The sequence below is a fragment of the Vitis vinifera genome, chromosome 8 (genome assembly GCF_030704535.1).
Source record: "Vitis vinifera cultivar Pinot Noir 40024 chromosome 8, ASM3070453v1".
Taxonomy (NCBI): Eukaryota; Viridiplantae; Streptophyta; class Magnoliopsida; order Vitales; family Vitaceae; genus Vitis; species Vitis vinifera.
The window spans coordinates 9926273-9953449 of NC_081812.1; the positions used below are offsets into that span (position 1 = coordinate 9926273).

The 27177-nt window shown below is 33.4% G+C and overlaps 4 protein-coding genes across 4 annotated transcripts; 2 read left to right on the forward strand and 2 right to left on the reverse strand.

Annotated features, from left to right (window-relative positions):
* Positions 1-1013: 1013 nt before the first annotated feature.
* Positions 1014-1949, reverse strand: LOC104880030 (transcription factor LAX PANICLE 1). The gene has a single exon (XM_010655132.3). It carries the CDS (start codon positions 1713-1715, stop codon positions 1230-1232), a length of 486 nt encoding a protein of 161 aa, XP_010653434.1. The 5' UTR covers positions 1716-1949; the 3' UTR covers positions 1014-1229.
* A 7452-nt stretch (positions 1950-9401) lies between these two features.
* LOC100265996 (uncharacterized) lies at positions 9402-10193 on the forward strand. The gene is made up of 2 exons (XM_002271181.4): positions 9402-9866; positions 10016-10193. The coding sequence occupies exons 1-2, from the start codon at positions 9441-9443 to the stop codon at positions 10088-10090; spliced, it is 501 nt and encodes a 166-aa protein (XP_002271217.1). The 5' UTR covers positions 9402-9440; the 3' UTR covers positions 10091-10193.
* Positions 10194-15003: 4810 nt separating this feature from the next.
* On the forward strand, positions 15004-21898 carry LOC100243686 (BAG family molecular chaperone regulator 4). Its single transcript, XM_002271040.5, has 4 exons — positions 15004-15464; positions 16210-16466; positions 16540-16686; positions 21456-21898. The coding sequence occupies exons 1-4, from the start codon at positions 15275-15277 to the stop codon at positions 21651-21653; spliced, it is 792 nt and encodes a 263-aa protein (XP_002271076.1). The 5' UTR covers positions 15004-15274; the 3' UTR covers positions 21654-21898.
* LOC100248822 (ammonium transporter 3 member 3) lies at positions 21730-24571 on the reverse strand. Its single transcript, XM_002270968.4, has 3 exons — positions 22923-24571; positions 22552-22837; positions 21730-22466 (listed from the first exon to the last, which is right to left on the reverse strand). The coding sequence occupies exons 1-3, from the start codon at positions 23568-23570 to the stop codon at positions 21970-21972; spliced, it is 1431 nt and encodes a 476-aa protein (XP_002271004.1). The 5' UTR covers positions 23571-24571; the 3' UTR covers positions 21730-21969.
* Between the last annotated feature and the right edge of the window lie 2606 nt (positions 24572-27177).

The window sequence follows — 27177 nt, forward strand, 5'->3', positions numbered from 1 at the left end:
TTATAAATCATAATTAGAATAATAAAAAAATTGTAATAATAGGAATGATAAAGTAATGAAAAAGTTTGTAAGTAAGGAAAATAAAAGTAAAAAAATAAAATAAAAACACAAACTTAAGAATAACTTATTTTTTATTTTAAATCATAATATTAAATTATTTTATTATATATATTTAATTTATTTATTAGATTATTTAAATTGATTTACCAAAAACCGAGAAGGAATAACGAGATCTAGAAGGATGGGCCAAATTGAAAGAAGTGATAAATCCATTAGCTTCAATATCTTTACTAATTCTATGGTGCCAAATCATTCTAATAGTTATGCAAAGTAATAAAATAAATCATTAAGTAACATCCGTGGCAGAATATAATTCATCATTGCGCATTGATATATCAATGGTTTCCACCAAATTTTTGTTTAAACTTTAAAGCAAATCAGCACTTTTCCCAAGTCAAGTCTTCAATTTTTGTTTAAACTTTGAAGCAAATCAGCACTTTTCCCAAGTCAAGTCTTGTACGCTGGACGACTCTTTCGCTTACAAACAACATAATTCTGGTCTTATTCTGCCTCGGCAAACTACACTCTTCTTTTCAGATAAACATTCACCGCCCAGAGAAGATATCGGATGCTACATACGATAATCTCCCTGCCCATCAAATGGTTGAGTCCTTTTCACCAGTCGCATTCCATGAAACTTTCTTATACTGGTGAAACAAACAACTTCACCTTTTAATACCATACACAGAAGTCAAAAATTCATTCTTCAATGTTGAAAATACTTCACAACAAGATGTTGGAGATACTACTTTGAGATATAAAGATGATCAAAGCTTGCAATGTGTCCAACTGATTTGTGCATATATACCAATTGTTTCAAGTAATACCCATCATTTCATAATGATAACTAAGACGTGGGAGAGAAGAAAAAAAGCTGGCCTGTAGAAAATTCATGACGCGGACCAACACAAGCTTCTGTAGAAGAGTACAAAATCATTCAAGGAAGATCCACAGAAGCAAAATTTAACTCATAATTACACATTACTTTGATCTTCTTTTAGAGTTATACAGAGATTACTGGATAGTGTAACTATCTAATTAGTCGATCCCATGAACAATATTCAGAACCACATAATATATAACAACTAGCTAGTTTTGATTCAACAATTACAGACACGGGCCTAAGCATCCAGAGACATAAGGACAGGCGAGAGAAATAGACTAAAACACTAATAGTAGTTCACGGACGCGTCAGAAAACATGGTTTCTTCACCTTGAAAGCAATAAGAATCTCGTACCGGCGCTGTAGTGGTTATGTAAGGTTGCATCATGGCTAAGGTTTCATCAGGTGAGTAGAAAGCTTCTTGTTGGTGAGAAGGAAGAGAATCTGACTGGTAGAGCAGAGACGGGTCATCGTCCACGAAGTTGATCATGGTTTGGTGAAGCCATATCTGGGTCTTGAGGTACTTGACATAGTGAATAGCCTCCTCCAACATGGAAACAGTGTCCATCTTGGTTCCACCAGGAACCAAGCTCTGCAAGATCTTGAAGCGGTCACTGATGCGGTGCCTCCTCTCTCTGGCCGCCACGCTCTGTGGGTCGGTGGAGAGCTTCACCCCTTTGCTTCTCTTCCCACCCTTCTTCTTATCCTTGCCGATGTTTGCCACTGAAGAGGACAGCGAGGAGCTGGGGTTGCTGCTGCTGGGATAATCCATTTTGAAAGAGCCTCACCACAAGCCTTCAAGACGTTTTGGAGCGTAGAAGATGAGTCAAGTTACCTTCAATTCATGTATATATAATAGGCAAATAAGAAAAGTGGCACGTTGATTTGAACAAATAGAGATATCGTCACATGAGTTCAGCCGATCTTTAGAGCAGGATACGGGTGTCTAACCTAGGGACATAGAGTATCAGAGTTAGGGTCTAAGACGCTAGCCCTTAAGCCAAGAGTGCTGCTTTGCCTTATTTGCTCAAACTTTAATTATATATATATGGTCATACTCAGCCTCAGGTATCTGTCTTGGGTCTAGCATGTGGCCCTAGGAGGCCTCCACTAGGCAGCAGTGGCCCTCTAGAGTCGGCAAGAGAGAGAGAGAGGAAATCAGTGAATTCGTCTTTACAAAGAAGTTGGGTAGTGGGCCTTGTGGGTGGTGGGGTGGGGGATGGGGGGTGGGTGGTGGGGGTCCTCGCTCTGAAATGGAAGTGGATGTGTCATAGTTGCAGGTGAGTCTATATCTAAGGACAAAATCGTTGCTGGGCTTTTACTGTACGAACAATGCTTTTTCCCTAGGATATATACTGTTTGCTGAAAGAGAATAACTATTCATGTCCCCAGTCATGACTACTCTTTTGCAAGAAAAGGGTAGAGGCATAATGTCCCTTCACCCAGAGCTCTTCTTTTAAGGGGTTAATTTTTTTTTCCCCTCTTTTTTTTTTTTGGGTCCTAATTTTACTTGATCCAACGCTGCATTCGAGCTAGATCCACTCTCTAATCACTGAAAAAGGTGAAAACTCCATGCTCCAAACGACACTGATCCAAGTGTTGTGTCTTGGTTTGGTTAATCGATTTGGAAATCATTATTGGTTGAACCTTCAAATCCACCGGGGGTGTTTTCTCCGGAATAAATGTGCAGTTGTAAGTAGCAAAGAGTCAAACCTTTAATTAATTTGACTGTAATGAATAACATAAGTAATATTAGCTTTACAAGTTCAAAATAATTAAAGCCCAACAAACATACAAACAAAATTCCGCTCGGCACTTTTAAGGGGAACATATCATTTTTCAAACTCTTCAATAAAAAACAATCTACAAATCCATCTTCTTGATTCATGTCATGTCATTTAGTGCCTTGCAAAAGTAACTGAGAGAGCTTGACAAAAAAATTCAGCACTTTTCTTTCAAGGGTCACGAGTGTTTCTCAGTAGATTTGGTCACAGAATGTTAAATCAATGTAACCGAGGAAAGCACTAGAATGGTGTTCAGATAATTTCACTGAAGTTTCAATTTCCTGCTCCATTTTCAAACTTTTCATATAATTCACATGTTCTCATGTCTGAAAATGCATTGAAGAAAGATTTTCTGAAAGTTGAAACCACAAAATGAATAGAAGAGAGAGAGAGAGAGAGAGAGAGAGAGAGAGAGAGAGAGAGGGCCACGGTGCAGGCAAGGGCACATGTGGGCTCTCCGGTATTCACGTTAAGAGTGGGGTGGGTAGAAGGCTAATAATTCTTTCTTGTTCAACTCAAGTTACCTGCTTTAGCTGTCCACTCAATCCTCCTCCCACATCAGTCACAACTTTCCCTAACCTTTAGCTAGCCCAAACCCTTTGGGTTTAACAGACCTAGCCTTTGACTCCAAAACTGCAAAAATCCACCATCAAACCAAAGATCAAAAAAGAGACCAGAATAGTGGGGTGTCCACAGTGGTCAGTAGTGCAATAGAGTTTGGATTGGATTTGGCCATTTGATGTGAATACTGAATGGAGAGGAGAGGAAGAGGCAGCGGGGCAGACAGTGAAGTTGGGTTTCACGTGGAGGGTAGCAAATATGTGGTTGCTTAGCCATTAGTGGTGGAGACATAGAGGGTTGAATAAGGTATGCTTTTGGTTTGGTTTGAAGTTTGAAGCTTCAAGTCGCTATCTATAGGCACACATGCATCTTCTTTTAACCCCCTTAGTCAATACAGGTAACTGTTGTTCCTGTTTTGAGTAACAGAAACGCTACCTAACCCTAGTAAGTTGACACCCTATCTCCAACGTCACTGCTTCAGTTTAGCCCAAAGTTTTTGACTTTTTTTCTTTTCCTTTCTTTTCGTTCGACCGTATGTAACTTCAAAATACCTATACACGAAACTATATTTGTTTCTTTAAAAAATCAAATACAAATTTTTATAAAACCCACTTTTAAATGATCGAGTCCTTTTCATGTGCTCTAATCGATCAATCACCCATTTTTCTAAAAATTTAAACTTACAAGTTACAACTCTCCCTCTCGTATGTAGGCTATATCAAGTACTAAGCACAATTTGAATTTATATCAAATAAAATAAAACTCAATTTTAATATCATATTGAACTATCAATTTTAGTTCAGTATGCGTACCATACTCTTTAATAGTGACCATATAATTGACATAGCATTATCCAAAGCATAAGGATTATATTGTATTATTTGAATTGATATATTGAGGGAATTTGTAAAATTATTATATGAGATGAGGGTTAGGAATCGAAATTTTTTTAATGTTATTTGTATTGCTACTAATAAGATGAGTATGAGATAAGGATAAATCAAATTTAGATAAGTTTGTAAATTCTTTTGGTAATTTTCATTCAATGCCTTTAAAGTTTTGGACAATTTATTTGATTTCATTGGTTTAAAAATTTATTAAATATTTTTCTTATTTTGAGTGAGAGGTAATGTAAATAAAAATAACAAATAAAAATGATAAAAGGTGTATTTAATAAAATTTTAAACTAATGAAAATTAAATATATTTAACCAAAATTTTAGGAAAATTAAATGAATTTAACTCAATTTTTTTACGGCACAAGCCTCCTATCCCAATTATATATATAATTATTTTTTTAACATGTGAAATAAAAATTTCACTTCTAAAAAAATAAATTAAAAATTTTATGTTATTTACTTATTTATAAACTATATTTATTTTTTATTTTTAAAAAATAAAAATAAATTTAAATAATAGAGACAATGGTTAATTATCACTAACCAGCTAGTAGTAATTTCTTATGTGAAATATTAATGTAGTTAAATAATTATAATTATATTTTAATTTTATTACGTTATGTAACGATTCGTATTCAACTGTATAAATATTGTCCGTTTTAAGTTTAAATAAGTCATCATGTAATAACTTTAACATGTATTTATTAGGTTAAGAAGAGTTCGTACTTGTATAACATAAAAAAAATTCTCCAAACAGACATCTCACGAGACCAAACGAATACCCACATTGCAATTAGAGATCAATTTTGATATTATTTGTAATGACTTGCTTTCAATTGTGTAAATATTATCCATTTTTTATTCAATGGATCCTTACAATTTTTAAATTCGTTTACAATATTAAAAAAAAGTTCATACTTATAAAGTATTTTCTCTTCTATCCAATGTGTAATATCATGACTTAAGAGGTGTTAAGCATCTAATGTAATAGATTTTTCAATTTTTGAGAAATTTTTTTTTGGGGGGGGTGGGGGATTTTTATTTTTTCTTAACGTGTTGATAATTGTTCTAATTTTTCAAAATTATCACATTGATGACTTAAAAAATTAACTTGATTGAACTAAAAAATGAAATTGTAATAACTATTTATGAAAAAAAAATTCAACAAAAAAAACTAATTGATTTGATAAAAGGAATTAAAAATAAATTTTTCAATAATTTTTTAATTTAATTAAAAATATAATAAATATACAATTGTCAAATAAAAGCTTTAAAGAAATTTTCCCAAAAAATTTAAATAAAAAAATAATTGATATAAAATTTTATTTTAAAACTATAAGTTTCAATAATTTTTATAACTTAAAAAACTAGTTGAAGTCCTGTACATTTAATATAATTTATAAAAAGTCCTCCTATCAATTTAAGATACTTTTTGTGAAAAGTTAGTTAAATATAGTTAGCATTATTGGTTGTTTTATCCTTACGAAAGTTGTATCCAAAAGTTTTAATTATTTTTATCATTTTTTACCAAACTTTGTATCAACATCCATGTTTTTATAAAATTGAATCATCAATGTTTTTGCAATAATACTTTGACTAATTTGATCATGCCAATAAAGGTTGCTAACTTAAATACAAAATAATCTTTTCCCCCAATGTATCAATGCGATCAACAAATAGTTGGGATAGAATAAGGGTCACCTCCTTGTCTCCCATAAGATTGGAATAGGTGTCACCTATCCCAAACTTGTCTCATCCATAGATTGATTTGATTTATTTTATTTAAAGACGATTCATATATTAATATTAATATGATCAACAAATAGTAGAGATGATAATGGAATGAAATTAGGGTCACCTCTCTCCTATAGGATTGGAATAGGGTCTACTCCCTTGTCTCCCGTGAGATTGGAATAGGGGTCACTTGTCCCCAACTTGTCTTGTGCAAAATCTATCTTATTGACTTCCTTAACAAATAATAATGACTTATTTTTTTATGACATAATTTCTTTTTTTTTATTCCTCTATCGAAAGTTTATAATTTTCAACCGTTATTTATTCTACTTAAAGATAATTCATGTGTCAATATGATGCACGAGTAGTGATAATGACTCTACTAAGGTGATAATAAAACTTGGACAGTTGTCTTGATGCAAATATCAATAAATGTTTGAGACAATATAAATGTAGTTTTTCTTTAAAGGTGAATCTAGTGTTTGAGATTATATGAATGTGATGTTTTTTTTTTTTTTTTTTTTTTTGTGAAATGCTTTAAAAATCTTGTGCAAATATATCTTATTGACTTCCTTAACAAATAATAATGACTTATTTTTTTATGATATAATTTCTTTTTTTTTTATCCCCAATCGAAAGTTTATAATTTTCAACCGTCAGTTACTCTACTTAAAGATAATTCATGTGTCAATATGATTCACGAGTAGTGATAATGACTCTACTAAGATGATAACAAAACTTAGCTTGAAAGTTGTCTTGATGCAAAGATCAATAAATGTTTGAGACAATACAAATGTAGTTTTTCTTTAAAGGTGAATATAGTGTTTGAGATTATATGAATGTGATGTTTTTTTTTTCTTTCTTTTTGTGAAATGCTTTAAAAATCTTGTGCAAATCTATCTTATTGACTTCCTTAACAAATAATAATGACTTATTTTTTTATGACATAATTTCTTTTTTTTATCCCCAATCGGAAGTTTATAATTTTCAACCGTCAATTACTCTACTTAAAGATAATTCATGTGCCAATATGATTCACGAGTAGTGATAATGACTCTACTAAGATGATAACAAAACTTGGCTTGAAAGTTGTCTTGATGCAAAGATCAATAAATGTTTGAGACAATACAAATGTAGTTTTTCTATCTAGTGTTTGAGATCATATTTATTTATTTTTATTTTTTTTGTCTTTTTGTCTTTTTGTGAAATGCTTTAAAAATCTTTCATTCAACAGTGTTAGATGTACTTTTGATTAAATTCATCAATATTGAGTTATAATGTTATACTTGTGGTGGATAAAAACTAGAGTGTTTGATAAATTGATTTAGAATCATTTAATCATTTAATTTAAGTTATTAAATATATAAAATATATTTAGTAAAGTTATTTAATATTATAATTTAAAAATAATTTGTTTTAATTTTCAATTTTTTTATATACATGTCCATTTTAAAGATCATCAATTTTAAAAAGAAAAAAGGAAAAAAAAAAAAAGAATGCAAGACATTTTCTTTCTAAGGGCCTAATTCACTCTTCTAGTTGGTCTTTCTTTTTTCTTTTTTTCTCAAAAGGAAAAATAAAAAGCTCAACTTTTTATTCATTCAAGGTGGAAAAATTGTCTGGTAAAAAGTACGTAGGTTTCAGGAGAGGGAAAAGAAAATAAAACATCTATGTTGACTTTTGCGAAAAAGAAACGACAGAGGGGGGCAAAAACTAAAAACCAGCATTTAATTTTATATGATTTTGAAAAGATAAAAAAGAAAAAAAAAAAAAAGAAGAAGAAGAAAGGAGAATCAAAAGGCTTTTGGGTGGATGGAATAGGGATCTGACTTTCGCCTTACTTTGAAGCCAAAAAAAAAAAAAAGAGAGAGATTTAGATGTGGCGAAGAGGTGAGTAGTTGAGACTGTAGACATGGCATCTTAAGAGGAAGCAGAGGGTGATGAGAGGATTGATTGATGGATAATGGGCTTCATGAGTCCTGAGTCATGACCCATCGCCATGACCGTACCTGCGTGCGTATTTATTTATTTTTATGTTTTTTCCCCATGAGATCACCAGCTTGAGACGTATCAGAAACACCGGGAACTGTCCAACCATTTCCAAATCATGTCCTTTCCCTCTTTTATTTCACTCTTAACTCTTACCTGCTTTTCTTTTCTCTTTTCTCTTTTGCTTTTTGTACGGATGGTCATTCTATTCCCATATTCAACACATCCACATAAACACAATACCAATTATAATAAAATTTTAAAAATTTAAATTTAAATACCATCTGATTATTAAACAAATAAATTTTAAAATATAGATTTAAATACTATCAAATTATTAAATAAATTGTATTTTATATAATATATTTAATAATTAGATTGAATTTGACTTTATATTACTCTACATATTAACCTTTCATTATAACATATTTATAATTTAATTGACATATTTATTTCAAATTTATATTAAGAAAACTAATATGATTATATTCATCAAATCTATGAACACATATCACATTTGAGTTGCATTGAGTGATGCATTATTGAACCAAATTCAATTCACACTGATAGAGACAGAATCATTAAATAAAACCTTACTACCCTAATTTTTTCCTATCATAAATTTATCGTAAAATCAAACTTTAACCTTTACATATTATGAAGATTCATTCGACACAAATTTCATCCAAATATAATTATATTCAACTCAGATCTACGAGAACATGTCATATTCGAGTCATATTGAGTGACATATGGTATCAAACCTTACCACCATAATTTCTACCCACATATTCGCCGCAAAATCAAACTTTAATCTAAACAAAAAATTACTTATAAAATCGTAGACCGGGTGCAGGCCCATCATCCTAACAAGATTTTGATCCCTTCAGACTATATTTAAAACTTCAACTTTTTGTAAAATATAGTGCAGTAAAATTATTGAGGATTTTTAGTTTCTTATGTTTGGTGTATTCTCTAGTTATGAAATAAACTGACAGCTCATACAATGGTTTTGAGCTTCGATTAAGCCACATGGGCCGAGTCTGGGTAGGTCTTGGCCCAAGACCTACCCAGAAATTAGCTTTGGGCTAAACCTGAAGCACAGACCCTGACTGCCTTATATAAACAGACCATAGCCCTACCTGCTCCGACTTGACTTGAATTTGAAAGGTTGGATTTTAATTTTGCAAAAATCAAAGACATTTGAATTTTGAACCGAGGCTAATTTAACAAAAGAAAATTAAAATTAGTAAATTTTTCTTGACCTCGTTAACAATATGTGGTTATGATTTTTGGCAGATTAAAAATTCATATATTATTTTATTCACGCAAATGAATCACAAAATTTCATCAACCCCACAACACCCCAGCTTCGTGACACGTGGGAGACACGCGTTGATATACCACGAAGCTCTCGTCTTCTCTCGATACTTCATCCAACACGCGTCACCTGCTTCCATACATGTAAATAGAGACTCGGTTCTTTAAGAACAAATTAACTCCAGATCAATCCAGCTTCGGAGTTTAAGCCATGGCCAGCGATGAATTTAGACTGGTGTCACCCCAAGTAAACAACGAAGGAAGATTACCAAGAAAGTACACAGCCGAAGGCCAAGGTGCCCAGAAGCACATATCTCCGCCCTTGGAGTGGTACAACCTTCCAGATGGAACCAAGACTCTGGCCCTCGTGGTTCAGGACATCGACGCCCCCGATCCCAAAGACCCTATTGTGCCGTGGGTCCATTGGGTGGTGGTCAACATTCCACCGACCCTGAAGGGCCTGCCAGAGGGGTTCTCGGGGAAGGAGGAGGTCTACAGCGGCGATTATGCCGGGATTAAGGAAGGGTACAACGATTTCAAGCTGCCTGGGTGGCGCGGCACCAAGCTGCCAAGCCATGGGCACAGGTTCGAGTTCAAGCTCTATGCTTTGGACGAGGAAGTGAAGCTTGGAAACAAGGTAATATATAAGTGTTTGAGGTTGACGTGAATGTGTGGGCTTTGCATGCATGCAATGCTATTTGGGTGGTGAATTTCTTGGATGATTCAATTGGAATTTGCAAGATTCGAATCCGATTTTCATTATTATTTTTTTTTGGGTGTACGCAGGTTACGAAGGATAAGCTACTGGATGCGATTCAAGGGCATGTTTTGGGAGAAGCCGTCTTGATTGCTATCTTCTAGATATTGAGTTTTTCTATATGCAGTGTCTCTTGCTTTGATCTTGTCTGGTTTTTTGAGGTGTGATATTAATGCGATTTTATAAAAATTTGAAGTTCCAAGGTAATATCACTTTTTCTTTCCTGTATTTGTGTTTGGAGAACAATATCCAAGGGAGTAGCAGCAATATGAAGGTAGCCCACACATACCGCGTATGGACTCATCCTTTTCACAAGTTCAATCGGAAATGGGGTTAAAGTGGATTTGTAAGAACTGCCTGGTTCTGCAAATTTGGGCCTTGGGCATATGGTTACTGATGGCTAGTCTTCTTTCAGTTTTTGAACTTGAAGCCTTTTAGGGAAGGAAAATTTTGATTCAAAGTCTAAATATCCATGTTTTTTAAACCGTTCCTTTTATTGAACAGACCACCTCTCTCTTTTAGATTATTCACAAGTTCAGCTTTCATTGATTCTTAATTCATAATTCATGGTTCATAAAGTAAGTTTGAAGAGCTTCTCCAATGACAGCTTTTGCTTGAAAAAGAGCGAGTCTAATACGTGATTTATCAAATACTTTAGATAAGGTATATAATATCTTCTGTTCATTTTTACTTTAACTAATTTTTAAAAAATTTTAAAATTATTTTTTCTAAAAAAATTATTTTTAAACATAAATTACATAAAAAACAATTATTTATTTATTTATTTATTTTATATTTTTGTATTGTTAAAAACAAAAAATAAAAGCTACCAATTCTAGAGTGATATTTTTATTTTACTGTGCCATGTATATTAATGTGGTTATCCAATCATATTAAGATCCGTGAAATTAATAATCAAAATTTTATATTAAAGAAATCTTATGAAGAATATTAATAATTTAAGAAAAATATTAATAATTTAATTTTTTATTCTTCTTAAAATTAAGGGAGAATTGTGTTTTAGGTTTAAGTTCAAAAATTAAGATGTGCTTCATATATCTTACATAATTAAGTCCAACACCCAAAAAAAATTTGAAAATTGAGAAGAAGGATATGGTTTTTCATTAATTCCTAAAATACCCTTAACCCTTACATAGACACACAGTGAGTGTGAATTTTATTTTATTTTTATATTTTTTTCCCTTTTCTATTCCCTAATTACTCATTTCTAACTTTTTCTTTTTCTTTTTCTTCCTATCTATATTTCTATTTTATGACAAATAAAAAGCAATAAGGTTTTTCTTTTTCATTGTTTCATTTTTAAAGATATTGAATCTTTTTACTCTTATCTTAAGCAAGAATAAAAATTTTGGGATTTTTCATCCAAACATTTTTTATCTTTTTGTATTTATCTTTTAGTTTAATTTTCATTTTTTATTTTAAATTTATATTACCCTTTCATTTATACTTTTCTCTTATTTTTAATTATTTTTTATATTTTCTACATTAACCATATTTTAAAATTTTAAAAATATACTATCACTTCACTCTTATTATATATATATATATATATATCCTTTTAGCTTTTTAATTTTTAATGTTTTTATTTTAAAAAAAATTAAAAGATAAATTTATTGAAAAAAATAACTAAGATATGAAGTTCTAATATTATATTAATAATTTTTCTTATCTAGATAGACTAATGTAAAGTATTTTGACTCACAACAAAAAAATTGTCAATACAATTTTTTAGTGAAACTTTAGAAATTAAATTTCAAATAAAATATATTATGTAAAATTTTATCTAAAAATTATTGAAAGTGGTATTTAATTTTTTTTATTGACTTTCAAACTTATCTAATTTTTTACTTGAAAGGTAATAGAACATGTTTACAAAAAAATTAGTTTTTCATTTTTAAAATAAATGAGTATAAATATATTAAAAGAATTAAAGATAATTTTAGTAAAAAATTTGATAAATATGATTATAATTTAAAATATAGATTCATTTGGATAAAATTTCACAAAAAAAAATAGTGGAAAGAAATAACATTGCTCAAACTACAAAAACAAAATATGCAATTACAAAAATTTGATGATGAAATTTAAAAATAAAATTCGAAACAATTCTTGAGCGAGAGAATTTGAGTGCGGAAAAATCCTTGGGTGGAAAAAAATGGGAAAGTTTTTCAAAATCACTTGAAATCCTTAACAAAAAGCAATCTTGTACACCCTTGTACAATTAGTAAATTTGTCTTGTACAGTTAATGTAATACCTTTGTACAATAACTCAAACTTCATACATCATCTCATAAATATCTAACAATAAGTCGGTTAACCATGTTTGCATTGGTTTTGTTTTAAAAAAGAAGAAAAATTGTTGTATAATTTTGTTTTACAATCATCATAAGTGAGGTACCTATTCAAATGACCATATACAAGTTAGATAAAGTATATGAGATGAATGTATGCTTAACCAATGTGTGTAAGGAATGTCATCTATCATCAATTAGGGGAAATAAGTAAACAAGTTTTTTCAGAATCACTTAAAATCCTTCATAAATAATAGTCTTGTACACTCTTGTACAGTTAGTATATTTATCATGTACATTTAGTGTAAATACCTTGTACAGTGACTCAAATTCCATATACCCTCTACTCAATGTATAACCATAGGTAGATTAACCATGTTTTCATTGGTTTGGTTCAAAAAATAGTGGAAGATGGAAAAACAAAATTTTTTCTCAAGCATCATTAGTGAGATAAGTATTCGAATTGTCATATATGAGTTAAAAAAGTGTATAAGATGAGTGTATGATAAAGGAATGTGTACCTTGAGAGTGTGCAATTCTTATATGACAAGACAAAAAAAAAAAATTGTTCAAAATTAATTGAAATCTTTCACAGAGGATAGCCTTGTATACCCCTTGTATAGTTAGAACATTTGTCTTGTACAGTTAGAACATTTATCTTGTATAGTTAATATAACATCCTTGTACAATGGTACAAATTTCATCCCTATGCATACATTATGTGCCAAATGTGATGTGTGAACTATGTTTCCAATGGTTTGATTTAAAAAATGATATAAAACGTAAAAACAAAATTTTTTCATAAATATAATTATTAAGGTAAGTATTTGAATTATTAAATGCGAGTTAAATAAAATACATGAAATAAAAGAATTTGTGGTAGTAGAGCATATAATCCTTAAATGACAAGAAAAAAAAAATTGTTCAAAATGTACAGTCTTGTACACCCTTTGTACAATTAGTGTAATAACCTTGTAAAATGATATAGATTTCATATATATGCAAAAATTATATTTACATGAGTGTGTAAACTATGTTCCCAATAGTTTGACATTTAAAATAATTAAAACAAATAAAACGTTATTTTATTTTATTTTCAATGCAAAATGTAATTAAAAATAAGACAAAGAAATTACTTAAAAACTATTATTTAAGCCAAGTTTATTTATTTATTTCCTTTTATTTTTGGAAAGAAAGAAAAAAATAAAAATTTTATTTAACCATAAGAAATATAAATATAAGATTAGTTAGAAAATACAAAATTTATTTATTTATTTCATTTTATTTTTGGAATTAAAGAAAAAAAATAAAAAATTGATTTAACCATAAAAAATATTAATATAAGATATGTTAAAAAATAGAAATAACCCCAAATTTATTTACTTATTTCATTTTATTTATTTAAATTAGAAAGTAATTTATTTTAATAGATCAAAAAGTGCATAATTAATCTATTACTTTGTTAATTATGGATGTATTAAAATTTTCTATTAAACAAAAAATAAATAAAGAAAATAAAATTAAAAGAGTAATAAATATATATAATTGAGTTATTTAATTATTTTTCATGTAAAAGATAGTCACACAAAAAATACATAATTGACCAATTCCTTTATTTAATTATAAACATTTTATATTTTTTCATTTTATTATTAAAATAACTAATGGAAAAAAATGGATTTCATATAAAAAATAGTACTAAACAAGGTTTTCAATTTTTATTTTTAAAAATAGTTTTCATTTTTTAATTAAGTGTTTTTTCAAAAAGAAAATATAAAAAATATAAACCGTATTACCATTTTTCTAGAAAGTATTTTTTAAAATAGTTTTTGAACATAATTTTTCTTTATTTATAATTTAAATAGAAAATAATGCTTATTTTCGATTATTTATATAAAAAATTTAAAAACAATAAAAAATCCAAATTGTTAAAATAGAATTATTATGGTTGCGTGAATAATGATGCAATAAAAACAAAAAAAGCTTATGTGAAAGGTAATTTAGTATTTTAGTTCATCACTATTTTATATCCTTAAAAGGTAATATATGAAAATTTGAATGGTATATTAGTCTCTTAACATCTTATATCATTTTCATTAATTATGTAAGTTATATGGACCAAATGTTAATTTTTGGACCCAAAACACAATTGTCTTTAAAATTAAACTTTCTTATTATTTTAAAATTTTTAGTTTTGTGAAATAAAATTAATTTAATTAAGCAAAACATTCAAGAAGGGGTGAATCGAGTTTTTAAACTTTTTTGAAAATATCCTTAATAAAACAAGTAACAAGATAAGGATATAAACATTGTAAAATAAGATTTTATAATGATTTGTCAATTTATGATTGTGCCCATTCTTCTCAAGCTTCTTTTGAGTGAGGGTTTTACTATATTGAAGCTTCCAAGCCTTTAAGTTTCCAATGACGGTTACAAATCTTTCTTCAAGTTAAATCCCACATTCTCTCAAATGAAATTAAATTTTATTTCTAAAAATAAATAAGAATGATTCAAAGGTTATTTTTTAGGAACTACTTAAAAAAATATTTTCTAACATACCATTACCGTGTAGAAAATAGTTTCAAAACATACCATTACCATGCTATAATAATAATAACATTTTTTTTTCACCCAACAAATACAACAAGATAGAGACAAAGATGGACTTAATAATATAGTTGGAATCCAACTTAATATATCGAATTTCAGGAGAAATAATCTTAAATTCCAGGAAAATAAAGGAGCCACTAGCAATCCAATTCATGGGATGTGGATGCAACAAGAAGTTCCACTGACAGCGGAGACAGATAGGCAGGCAGAAGTGGGGCTCCTAAAACGACGACGTTTTGACTCTGCTGGCACTTTGGCACCGATCTCCCTCAGCCGTTATTACTCATCCATCCTGAGTTTTAGTAAAAAACTGTGATAAAAGGAGAAAAATAATCGACTGGGAAGCTGTTGGGGGGGTGGGGGAAGATGAATAGGGAAGAGGATTTGGAGTGGGAACTGAGGCCAGGTGGGATGCTGGTTCAGAAGAGAGAAGATGGTGATAATAATGGTGGGGTTGGTGGTGGTGATTCTGGGTCAGGGTCGGCCATGATCAACATCAAGGTCTGTCATGGTTCTAACCACCACCAACTCCATGTCCCCATTCAATCCACTTTTGGTACTCCTTTAACCCTTTCCTTTGGGTATTGCTTCTCAGGAAAGAATGCCAGAAAAAGGGAAGGAAAAATGATTCGATTTGGAATTGTTTTTTTTCCCCTTTCTTTCCCGAGAACCAAACGCGATCTCTTTGAGGTTTTCATGTGTGGATATATATAATTATGCATATGTATGTTTGTGTGTTAAATTGTTACGTGTACTAGATATTGGGGTTTATTCTTTGTCTGGATTTCTGCCCTTTTGGCCTTTTATGGTGGTATTCATCGTTTTCCCTACTGGTTTTCCCCTCTTTTCACACAATCACCGAATGACAGTTATTTTAAAATTTATTTTTTCTGTGATGGGTTGCGGTTTTTGTGATCTTGTTCAAGCGAGGGGTTTTTTGGATGTTTTAAATTTGGATTTTTTGAATCGGCCTTTGAGTGGATTTGGTTTATGTATGCTTTTAATTGACTATTGATTAAATGGATTTGGAGTTGATTTTGCCCATTTGTGGATGTGCTGGCCTGTGAGAGCTTTTTAGGTTGTTCTGAAACTTAATTATTGAGGTTTATTTTTCAAATTTATCTGTTATTGGGAGGGTTGAGATTTTCATGTCACTTTTTGGGTTTATGGTGATGGAACAATAATGTAATGCTCTCTTGTTCTTCAAAATAATTTTCCAATGAACTGTGCTTGTATATACAGGCTATGCTTTATATTCATTGAAATTGATGCATATTTGCTTATGGTTCTTATAATGGAAGGGGATCTGAAGAAGCGTCTTGTCCAAGAAACTGGTTTGGAGCCCAAGGACCAAAGACTCTTGTTCAGGGGAAAGGAGATAGATGATCAGGAGTGTTTGCAACAGGTAGGGGTGAAGGATAGATCAAAGTTGTTGCTCTTGGAGGAAATGGCAAGCAAAGAGAGGAAGCTTGAAGAGGCGAGAAGAAGTGATGAGATATCAAAGGCATGTAAAGCTGTCGCTGAAGTCAAAGCAGAAGTTGATAAGCTCTTGGAAAAGGTGGTTCTGTTTGTCCCCTACAACCATTTGATCTTTGATCATGGATGCTGATTTGGGTTGCTTTATCTTGTAGGTGGTTGCCTTAGAAGCAACTGTGAATGGTGGGACTACTGTTGAGAACAAGGAGTTTGTTGTCTTAACAGAGTTGCTCATGAGGCAGTTATTGAAATTGGATGGCATTGAGGCTGAAGGAGAAGCAAAAGTGCAGAGAAGGGCTGAGGTTAGTAGCCAATGCCAGAGCGTAACTTTTTTTAGTTAAGATATTTTATCCTTGTTTTTCAAGCTTGTTGTAGATGTACAATTTTATATTGTTTCCAGGATCATGAGTCCAGATTCAAATATTTCTTTACATATGTGGTTTGTTAGTGTGAATCTGATTAAGTTTCAGATTAATGCTTGCTTTGTATGAGTTGAATTTTTTTTTGCAAGATTAGCATATTTTACTTGCTGAGTATTATAATCTAAGGAGTACATGTAATTTACTTTTTATGATTGGTATCTAACCGTTAACAGAATAGTGGGACCTGGTGTCATTTAAAGTACTTAAATGACAGATTTATGAGGTATTAGATTCCAGTTTTATTAAGAGTTTTGTTGTCCCAAAATTTTAAAAAAATTGTTGATGACTTCTTGTTTTGAAGAATTTATTATCCTAAAGTACTTAAAAGCAAAAAAAAAAAAAAAAAAAAAAAAAAGCCAAAGACAAATTTATTAAGCTAAACAAAATGGCACAACCAAAGCATGAAAGCAATAGACAGAAGGTGCCACACGGCAAAGGAAAAAGATAAACTGAAGAAAAACCTCCCTCTCCTTAACTAGAGTCCAACCAGTTGATAAAGTCTAGCAAAGAGAAGGTAGCCACATCAATTCACTATTTATACCAAAGAAAAAAGAGACATCAATTCACTATTTATACCAAAGAAAAAAGAGAAGATAGGAAAAAAATTTTGAGTGCTTAACATGGTTGTTACACATTTTCAAATGATCTATGGTTTCTCTCCTATATAGTCCAAAAAAGCATAATGGAGTAGTCCTCCAAGTCTTCCTAAGAATCTTCCTCGCAAGATTCCCATGCCCTGCCAATGGAGTTTCTCTTATTGAAGAGTCATTATCCATTCAACTCCAAATAAAGAGAATAAGAGATGGCATATAATCCTTGTGTTATCACACTGCAAGAGAATGTGATTAGTTGATTCTTATACATTTTAGCAAAGATAGCACCAATTCACCAGTAATTGTTAGTCAAGATTCTCCCTCACACCACTTCCTAGCCCAAAAAAAAAAAAAAACCCTCTTTTTATTGGGTCTACAAGTTCCAAATATAAAGACCTCTCCTTCTAGTTCCTCATAATAATGGAATGTTTTGATCAATAAATTTTCCATCCTTACCAACTCAACAATTCTAATTTCTCTTGTATCCTCTCAAGAAAAGACCCTTCATCTTCCAGCTTCCAACTTCCAATCGTGGAATTATCTTTAGAAAGAAGGGTTTCAATGCTCTACCCCAACTTGATACCTCCTCCACATATGCAGCCCAAGCTTTCTTGGAAGTAGCAATGACAAAAAAAGAGGAGGAGGGACTCAAGGGCAAATCACCACACCAAACATCCTGCCACAAGTTCACTCTCCTTCCATCTCCCACAACTAAACTTGTTCCACTTCTAAAGTTCTCGTCCTCTCCTTATGGCTTTTCACAAGCCCACCCTTCCTACTTTTGAACGCCAACTTCATGCTTCTTCCCAAACTTTTGATCAACAATCAACTCCACGATGACTCTCTTCTTGAGGCAAATCTCCAACTTCATTTGCCGAGCAAAATTTTATCTAGAATAGATAAGGCTTTGATACTGCACTCTTTTCTTATCCAAGCAAAAAACCAACCAATTCACTAAACATGGATTTTTTCAAGGGATTCATCTTCCAATGGGAATCCCTCTAGATCTTCTCCAATCTCAATTGTACCTTGTTTGGAATATCAAGAAGAAACACAAAATAGATTGGCAAGTTAGACGAAGTGCTCCTTATAAGTCTACCACTCTTTTAGAATTATTGCTGCTTCCACATTGCTAATCTTTTGTGAAATCTCTCCTTAATTACATTCCAAATTGTTGAAGACTAGGAAGGTGCTCCTAAAGCAACACCAAGGTGGGTGACTAGGAACTTTCCAATCCCACATTGAAACAAAAAAGCTTATTCCTCCACACCCGGAACCTACCATACAGGAAGTAATATTACTTTTCCCAAATTAATTGTCAACTTTGAAACTTCCGTGAACCATATAAAAATCTAGCTCAAATACACCAAACTTATTTTTTTGATTGGAAAAATGAAAGTAAATATATATAATCCAGTGCCTAATGTACACCAATTTGTACTATACAATTGATGGGTAGGTATCATAGAAAAGGAGTGTGTCATATGCAAAATGAAGATGAGAAATCCCTATCCCCTTCACCACTTCTCTCTCCCACCTTAAATCCCCAATTGTAGAAAAAGAGTGTATCATAGAAATCCCCAATTGTTCTAGACATGTATCACAGAAAAAGAGTGTTTCATTTTCCAAAAGAAGATGAAAAATCTTTATCCCTTCACCACTTCTCTCTCCCACCTTAAATCCAGAAATTAAACTTCCTGTTATAACCTTTCTAAAAAAACAACCGAAACCCTTCATGACCAACACCAACAAATAGGGAGAAAAAGGATCACCCTACCTCAACCCTCTTGTACTCTAGAAAAAGCTAATATAGGCATCTTCTTTACTAACACAAAATCTTGCTTTTGAGATGCAAAACTTTATCCATTCAATCCATCAGTAACCAAATCTCATCTTATCTAGCTCTACCTTTAGGAAACTCCAACTAACATTGTTGTGAGGCTTCTCAATAGCCAACTTACAAATTCCAATCCCCTGAGGCAGATAGGAAATTTGTAAAAAGCTTGACACTCCTTCCTTAATCTTAGTCTTTCCTGAGCCATTCATCATTTCATATAATTTGAATGATTTGATGTACATTTTATATCATATCATGCTATAGAATTTTTGTTCATTTGTCAATTAGGTAAAAATTGTCAGATTTGAAAGTGAATTGGACATCTTCCCCTTAGTTTAAAGAAATTCCTTGTTGGATTTTTTTTTTTTTTTTTTTGGTTCTTATGGATAGATGAGGGCTACTGATACCAAAACAGGTTTGGGCTGTGGTATTATGTATATGTACCAAAGATTGATATTGGTAGAATAGTCACTGAAGCATATGCAAAAGATTGATGTTGGTGGAATATCAATTGAAGCTTTTAGATTGTGTGCTTATGGAAACTTTAATTTGGAAGCTCCAATAAAATATTGAAAATATCTTGGAAAAGAGATTACACTTGGCTATATATACTATGAATCTCTTGGGTTGTGAATGATATGAAGCTCATTATTGGCTTGTTCAGTTCATATTGGTTGATTTGGCCTGAGCTCAAGTCAACCAAAGCTTGGACATGAGCTCTACTTCCCACTTCAAGCTTGGGTGTTGAAGGTTATAGGTGAAATCAAGCTTCTCAATGAACTGAACCAAGGTGGCTCATAAGCCTAATCCAACACTTGTTTGTCTGTTAGGATCTAGCATGCTCATCTTTACCAATCAAGTTAGTGGCTACAACATAACATTGATACTCAAGAGATTCTTTATGATTCTTTATATGTACAAGTGGCCTTGCATCATTCAATCCAAATTCCTGTAGAGAAACATTATTTGTTGAACTTTTTCTTTTTAATTACATAGATATGTGTATATATATTTGTGTATGTATGTGTGTGTATATATATATGTGTGTGTGTGTATATTCTTTTGGCCTATCTTACCTCCTCTTTGTTTTGAACTTAAGTGGAAGATTGATTCATTTGACTGAGAAGTTTCAATGAGCTTCTTCAAATCAAGCTGAGTTGTTCATGAGCAACTCTCATTCATTTTTTAGCTCTATGATTCTTGCATTAATATTTTCAAAACATCCTTTGCCAGAAGTCTCATCTTACTGTAAGTTTGTCCTACTTGGTTTAAAAGTTTGAAGTTAATGCTGGAGCTGATAGACCTTTACACTTGCTTTCCCTCCTTTCAGGTTTATGCTATTAGTAATCCAATTTTACCTCCTTGTCCTATTACATATCATTTATTGTTGGAAAGTGTGTCATTTTTATTTAGTTCAATTACTAGTTTCATAAGAATTCCTTTTGATAAAATATTGTAGAGAATATTTCCTATACCAATGTTTTCTTATTAAACCAGGAAAAGTGTTAGGAATATCTCTAAAAATATATTATGCCATCAAGGGAAAAGTTATGAGATGGTGATGTATATGGGAATTATCAATGGTAGAGATATAAGAAAGAGATGGGAAAACCAATGGAGCAGGTCTTGGGTTTAAAATGTGAATACTAGGAGTAAGGAATTATGAGATTGCTTCTGGGCTTGAGTTTTGATCTATGATAGAGCAGATTGATTATCTCACGAATATGGATGTAGACGTGGTTGGTTGAACCATATTAAATCTTGCGTCTCCTTGTATGTGTGGATTTGCTTCGTCTTTACTAATATTTGGAAAGTTAGTTAAAACATTTAACTGGCACAACAAAGTGGCATCAAAAGCTTCTGTTGTGACAACAATCATGGGGAAGGAAGGTACATACTTTGTGAGCTGATTATCTTCATGCTCAAATTTTGGTTGGGTTCTTAATCTAGCTTTGTGGTTCTGTTGTGATATCTAATGGTAGTGAAAAATTTGTGGGTCAGCCTTTTCAGATGCTGAGACTTTATGGTCTGAGTTTGTCTTTTATGTTTTCTGGAAAGTATGAAACGTGGAATTGCACTTTTGTCAGTACTCCCCTCTATAAATGGTTAAAAGTTAAGTTAGCTTCTGCCTTTCTAGTAAAAATGTCTGTTGGCCATACAACTTGAATCACATATATATTGCTAATAAAGACTGCTGATCAACTCAAATCCCCGAACAGGTTCGACGTGTCCAGAGCCTTGTGGAGATGCTAGACACCCTGAAAGCAAGAAACTCCAATCCATTTAGCACTAAGAGCAATGCGGTGTCAGTGACAACCAAATGGGAGACATTTGAATCTGGACTGGGAAGCCTGACCGCCCCACCCCCAATGCCATCTTCCACAGCAGTGAATCAGGATTGGGAAACATTTGATTAGTCTTAAGCCTCCCGCATTGTTTGGTATATGGAACTTGGTAAGGTATACAAGTCATAATATAATATGGTACCTGGAATGAATTTAATATTGTTGTATGCTTCATTGGTAGTTCATATTTTGCTGTGGGGTACAGACCTCAAGACTGTAAATGAAACTTCATTTTACTAGACCAACAATTGGTACTCATACCATAGATTTATCGAATGTTGAACTGCTTATTAAGCATATTACTTTTGAGCCTTCAATTTCCTACTATTTCATGTATTTCATACGATTGCTGAAGGATATACGTCTCTCTTTTCCTTGAAATCAAGAATCAAAGCTCAAAGCCTGAGGCGTTTTGCAGCTGCATATTATTGTATGTAGATTTTTCTCTTGCTCCTTGTCCAGCAAGAGCATAAGCTTCTTCTCCATGCGCTGCATCATCCCCTATTATGAGCTCTTCCTCAGACATACGAAGGGGTATAAACTTGCTAATCACCAGGAGGATGATGGATGTAACTATTACATTCCAACCTATTATGAAGCTTGCACCAACCAACTGCTTCAGAAATTGGACACCGCCCCGACCACCATAGAAGGCCCCTCTGGAATTGGGTACCACTATGAATAAGGCAGAGAGATCTGGATGAGCAAAGAGTCCCGTAAGAGCCCCACCCAAGGTTCCAGCCACAGCATGAGTATGGAAGACACCGAGGGTGTCATCAATCTTCTGCAGGAAGGGGAGTTTCTTACTAAGACACATCATGGTGTACCAGGGGACACTTCCAGATGCAATGCCCATTATCAATGCAGCCCATCCCTGAACAAGACCTGTTGCAACCAGTGTCAGGAACTAAGGAAGTGGTTAAGAGAAGAAAGTTCAAGACAGAGCTGTTAGGAGGTGCCCCACTCTTACCTGCACCAGGGGTGATGCAGACCAACCCAGTTATCATTCCCTGGATGGCGCCAATTGCTGAGGGCTTCTTGAAGAAAAACGTATCCCAGAAAGTCCATACAAGGAGACTGGTTGTTGCGCATATATGAGTATTGAGAACTGCAAGGGAGGAATCGACATTTGCAGCAAAAGGGTCACCTCCATTGAAACCTGTCCACCCCATCCAAAGAATACCAGCACCAGCCAGTGCCAGTAGAAGATTGTTTGGTGGGAATTGTTCCCGGTCTACCTGCAATCTCGGTCCCACCTACAGAAATTGAAAAAGAGAGATAGCTTAGTCTTAGTCTATATTTATATATATAGATGTATGAGCACAGAGAGATCCCACGTACCCAATAAGCTGCTGTGAATCCTGCAGCACCAGAAGCTAAATGGACGACATAACCACCGGAATAGTCCATGATGCCCCATTGAAAGAGGAAACCGCCGCCCCATATACTGAAAGCGCCAATGCTGTAAGAAAAAGTAATCCATAGTGGTACAAAGGCCATCCAAGCTTTGATGCTCATTCGACCCAGCACAGACCCAGCAAGGAGTATCACAGTCACAGCAGCAAAAGCAAACTGGAAGAAAACCATGGTAGCCATGGGGTACAATGGACTAGCTGCTTGCGCTATAAAATCCCCATTTACATAACGTGTCGAGGGGAGAGTAGCTCGGGGGATTAAGAAATCTTGGGAAACGGCAAGGCCTGCTTTGCCCCAGAAAGGTAGAAGGCGATGGCCAAACGACATCTTGTAAGCCCAGAGGACCCAACAAGGCATGACTGCGGCAAAGGCATAGAGGGCCATGAAGGCTGAGTTGAGTGCCCATTTCTTCTTGACAAGGCCAGCATACAGGATTACCAGTCCAGGCATGCCTTGCATGGCCACCAGGGCGGCAGAGATCATCTGCCATGTGTTATCACCCTTGTTTAGCCAGTCAGGTACAGTGGGGAGCGATGTCTGGTATGCTACCGGAACAACAGATGCAGCTGCCATTGCTGAGTCTTGAAAAAAGAAAAGTCTGAAATTAGCCCCTAACCTTCACAGAGCTCAAACACGAGCACTTGCTTATATAGATGCCAAACATGTTTAAGAGTGTGGCTGTGGTGTTCCATGTCAGAATCCAAGAATAAACAATGGTATCTTCAAGCATGAATCTTCCTTGTTGAGCGGTTGTAGCTGTAGATGACACAGACTAGGCCGGGGTCCTACCTTGTTTGGCGTGAATGGTGCAATCCTCAGATCCCATTGACCAAAAGAGTGAGACTAGGGTGAAGCAGCTTTTGTGATGGGGATTGAATTGCAGTGTGATGAGCATCAAATGGTGGATCTAATCCTGAATATGGTGTTAAGCTTATTGGTGAATATACCCAAGTCTTTCTCCACATGGGAAGATTCCGTGGAGATTCGCAACCAAGTCAAGATCCTTTTAAGTCAAGAAAGTGGGACAGAGGTTAATTAATGTGAGTAGTCCTTGGTAATAAGGTTCAAAGCTACTTGGGGTCTGAACATGGAAAACTCTGCACATAAAATCAATGGAATATGTTCTGTGGGACACAAGGTGTTTTGTCTATGTGTGAGTTCGGAGAATCAGAAGTTTTTCTCCATGCTGGGGGTAGAATCACAACCTCATAAAATGAGCCCAGTCAGTGCAGTTTCAATCAGTGAGAAAGATAGGCTCTAAATTGTCTGATATTAAGTTTATTTCTTTTACCTCTTGATTGTTTCTTAAAGAGCGAACAGTCTTACAGGTCCCAGATTCCTAGAGTAGTCTGTTTTCCCACTAAGCTTTTTCATTGTTGCTATTCCAGCTATTCAAATTTGTTGTATAGGACTCCCCTCTTGGTGCAAATTCATGATGATCAGAGTTGAATTGTGACACCATTATTAGATCAGAACCAGGGAACTATATCACAGAGAATTGGCCTTAAATTAGAGGGTGATACCCAGTTTGAAAGATGACTTGATAGAACTAAATTACTGAAATTTGAGTTGAGTTTTTTCTTCATTTTTCCCACTTTTCCCAGTTGTCTGAATACTTCAAAGCAAAGACCATTCCATCAGACTTTAATATTCTCTTCTTTTTCTTATGAAGTTTGAGGATTAAACAACTTGGTTTAAATCTTAGGATTTAATATTGCAGATCTCCAGGAGTGGGAATCAAGGAAACCGCCAATTTTCAAGCGTTTAATACTAAATTATGTGGCACAAATGGCTTGTAAATAGAGGTCCTGGATCTAGTATCCAAAAAAATTTTAATTTAGTTGTTAGCTTGTACTATCTCATTGCATACACGGTGATAAACATCTATTCAAATCCAAGTGCAGAAACAATAGGCATTTAAATACAGATTTACAGAATAGGAAGCCAGCTTGGGAGAATCAATCATTCAAAGAAGCAAGTCAACAAAGACTTTGTGGCCTGCGTGACCTTGATGTCCGCTCGGCAGTGACGAGGTATGAGTTGAGTGACCTAGAAGTGCGGTCGACGGTGACATCTCCCTTGGTTAGCCTTTTACCGAAGATCACTTTCGATGACGTGACAAACAGCCTATATAGGAACTTCAGAAATTTAAGTCCGGAATAAGGAAGGTATGATAAAGACACGGTGCAGGCACCAACCGCCAGATTCATGAGAAAAACAGAGCCCCTAAGAAGAATTTAAACTCAAGGATCTTTAGGTTAGTCAAAATTGTTGGGTTTTTTTCTTTTTCTTTTTGGTTTCTCCCGGATGAAGATATGTAGTAGAGTTGACCTATATTGTAAAATGCGGAACCAAGTGCAAATTTCACGACTGTAAGTGGTGAAGATGTGAAATTCATTTGTTATAGGCTTCAATGATTGTTATGCATGGGATGCACTCCAATGATGGCTTTGAACATAGGGTGCTTTTACATGTGATGCTTTGGATACTAGATAGGAGTGGTGAAAACAACTTCCATTCTTGCAACTTCTTCTCTAGATTGATGGACATAAAATGGTGAAGGATCAATTCCATTGCCATTCATTTTCTATGTATGTAGAGTTTCTTTCTATTAATAAGTATCACTTCTGTGGTAAGGTTGATTTTTAGCTTTTTCAGGCTATATATTATGACCTATTACACATTGCTAGTCTAGACTCGAATACATTTGACTTTTAGGATGTTTGTATGAGGGATACCAATAACTCAGGTTGTGGTGCACTGCTTATTAATTAAAGGGATGATTTGTCTTGGTCATCATGATAGTTTTTCTATAGTAAATGCATTAGTGTATGTGATGCACATTAGGCAGGATCTAAGGTGAATCATAACGTAAGACTATTAGTTGTTGTGATTTACTAAGTTATTATATTGCATGGATTCTCAACCTTGAGAGGATATTGAGCCTAGGCCAAAGTTAATAGGAGACTTTGACTGATGGGTGAAATCATAAGGTGGTCACATATCCTTATGAATTAGGTTATTGTTAATGGAGGCTGGTGACCATAGGTATTCTCAAATAAAGACACCATGATATCTCATGGGTTTGAGACAATGTGTTCCCTTGAGTGATCCAAAGGACATGCAATCTAGAAGACTATGGCTATAACATTTCACTTAGTGAAATTTGACATATGCTTCTTAGAGGTAGAGTATGTTAAATACCTCTAGGGTTTATATAGAGTTGTCTTCCACCTCTACCATCCCAAACACCCACTATTTGGAGTGCAAGGTTCGAGGTTGAGTTATCGAGCAAAAGATCATGGGTTTACGAGACTTCCAATAATTTGAGATTTGGTCTTCTTAGAATGGATTTGATTTGGAAACATCCAAATCAAAGGTAATGTTTTCTATACACAAATCTAGATCCTTTAATTGCTAAAAAGTGTATTTTTGCTTCCATTGCATAGGATCTAGATGCCCTAAGGGAGTTTTGTAGGGAAACCCAGATCTCTTCATTTCCTATGCCTGGATTAGGTTAGGAACATGCAAAAACTTTCTTATGCTAATCTAAACCCTATGCATAATGGGAACATGCATATAAAAACAAAACTAGGATTTATATATTAAAGTTAGTATGCTTACCTTGGATTCAGATGTTCCTAAATCAAATCCATGTGGTGAAGATAAAGATCGTTGTCCTAGGAAGTCTCGTAAACCCACAATCTTTTGCCCAATAACTCTTCCTCGAACTTAGCACACTTCCGATAGGAAGGGGAGGGGGAGAAGCAGGAGAAAAGATGAAGACAATGACTTTCTTTCTCTTTGGAAGTGGAAGACAACTCTATAGAAACCCAAACTTGTAAGGGGGTATTTATAGGGTTCCTAACTAGGCTTAAGTGACTTGATCTCACTAAGGGCTTGAGTTACTTAATTTAACTCAAAATGAGTCCTAATTGATTAATTAATCTATTAAAGCTTACTAATTAATCAATTAGCCTAATCAAAAGACTTTGTTCACTTACCCCTCTGCAACCTTATGTAATTATCAAAATGCCTATATGCACAAAAGTGAACCCAAAGCCAATTTAACCATTTTAGACCGTGCCATCAAGGTATATATGAACTTGAGTTAGGATCACTGAGACCTATAGGATAGTACTAGCTCTCTCATAATCGAATATGGAAGTTGATTCAACAT

Bases quoted from the DNA above. Each gene is read 5' to 3' on its own strand.
- LOC104880030 (XM_010655132.3), bottom strand. From the start codon at position 1,715: ATGGATTATCCCAGCAGCAGCAACCCCAGCTCCTCGCTGTCCTCTTCA.
- LOC100265996 (XM_002271181.4), top strand. From the start codon at position 9,441: ATGGCCAGCGATGAATTTAGACTGGTGTCACCCCAAGTAAACAACGAA. The intron at 9,867-10,015 runs GTAATATATAAG...GGGTGTACGCAG, and splicing joins AAGTGAAGCTTGGAAACAAG to GTTACGAAGGATAAGCTACT.
- LOC100243686 (XM_002271040.5), top strand. From the start codon at position 15,275: ATGAATAGGGAAGAGGATTTGGAGTGGGAACTGAGGCCAGGTGGGATG. The intron at 16,467-16,539 runs GTGGTTCTGTTT...TTTATCTTGTAG, and splicing joins TTGATAAGCTCTTGGAAAAG to GTGGTTGCCTTAGAAGCAAC. The intron at 16,687-21,455 runs GTTAGTAGCCAA...ATCCCCGAACAG, and splicing joins AAGTGCAGAGAAGGGCTGAG to GTTCGACGTGTCCAGAGCCT.
- LOC100248822 (XM_002270968.4), bottom strand. From the start codon at position 23,570: ATGGCAGCTGCATCTGTTGTTCCGGTAGCATACCAGACATCGCTCCCC. The intron at 22,838-22,922 runs GTACGTGGGATC...CAATTTCTGTAG, and splicing joins GATTCACAGCAGCTTATTGG to GTGGGACCGAGATTGCAGGT. The intron at 22,467-22,551 runs GTAAGAGTGGGG...TGGTTGCAACAG, and splicing joins CTGCATCACCCCTGGTGCAG to GTCTTGTTCAGGGATGGGCT.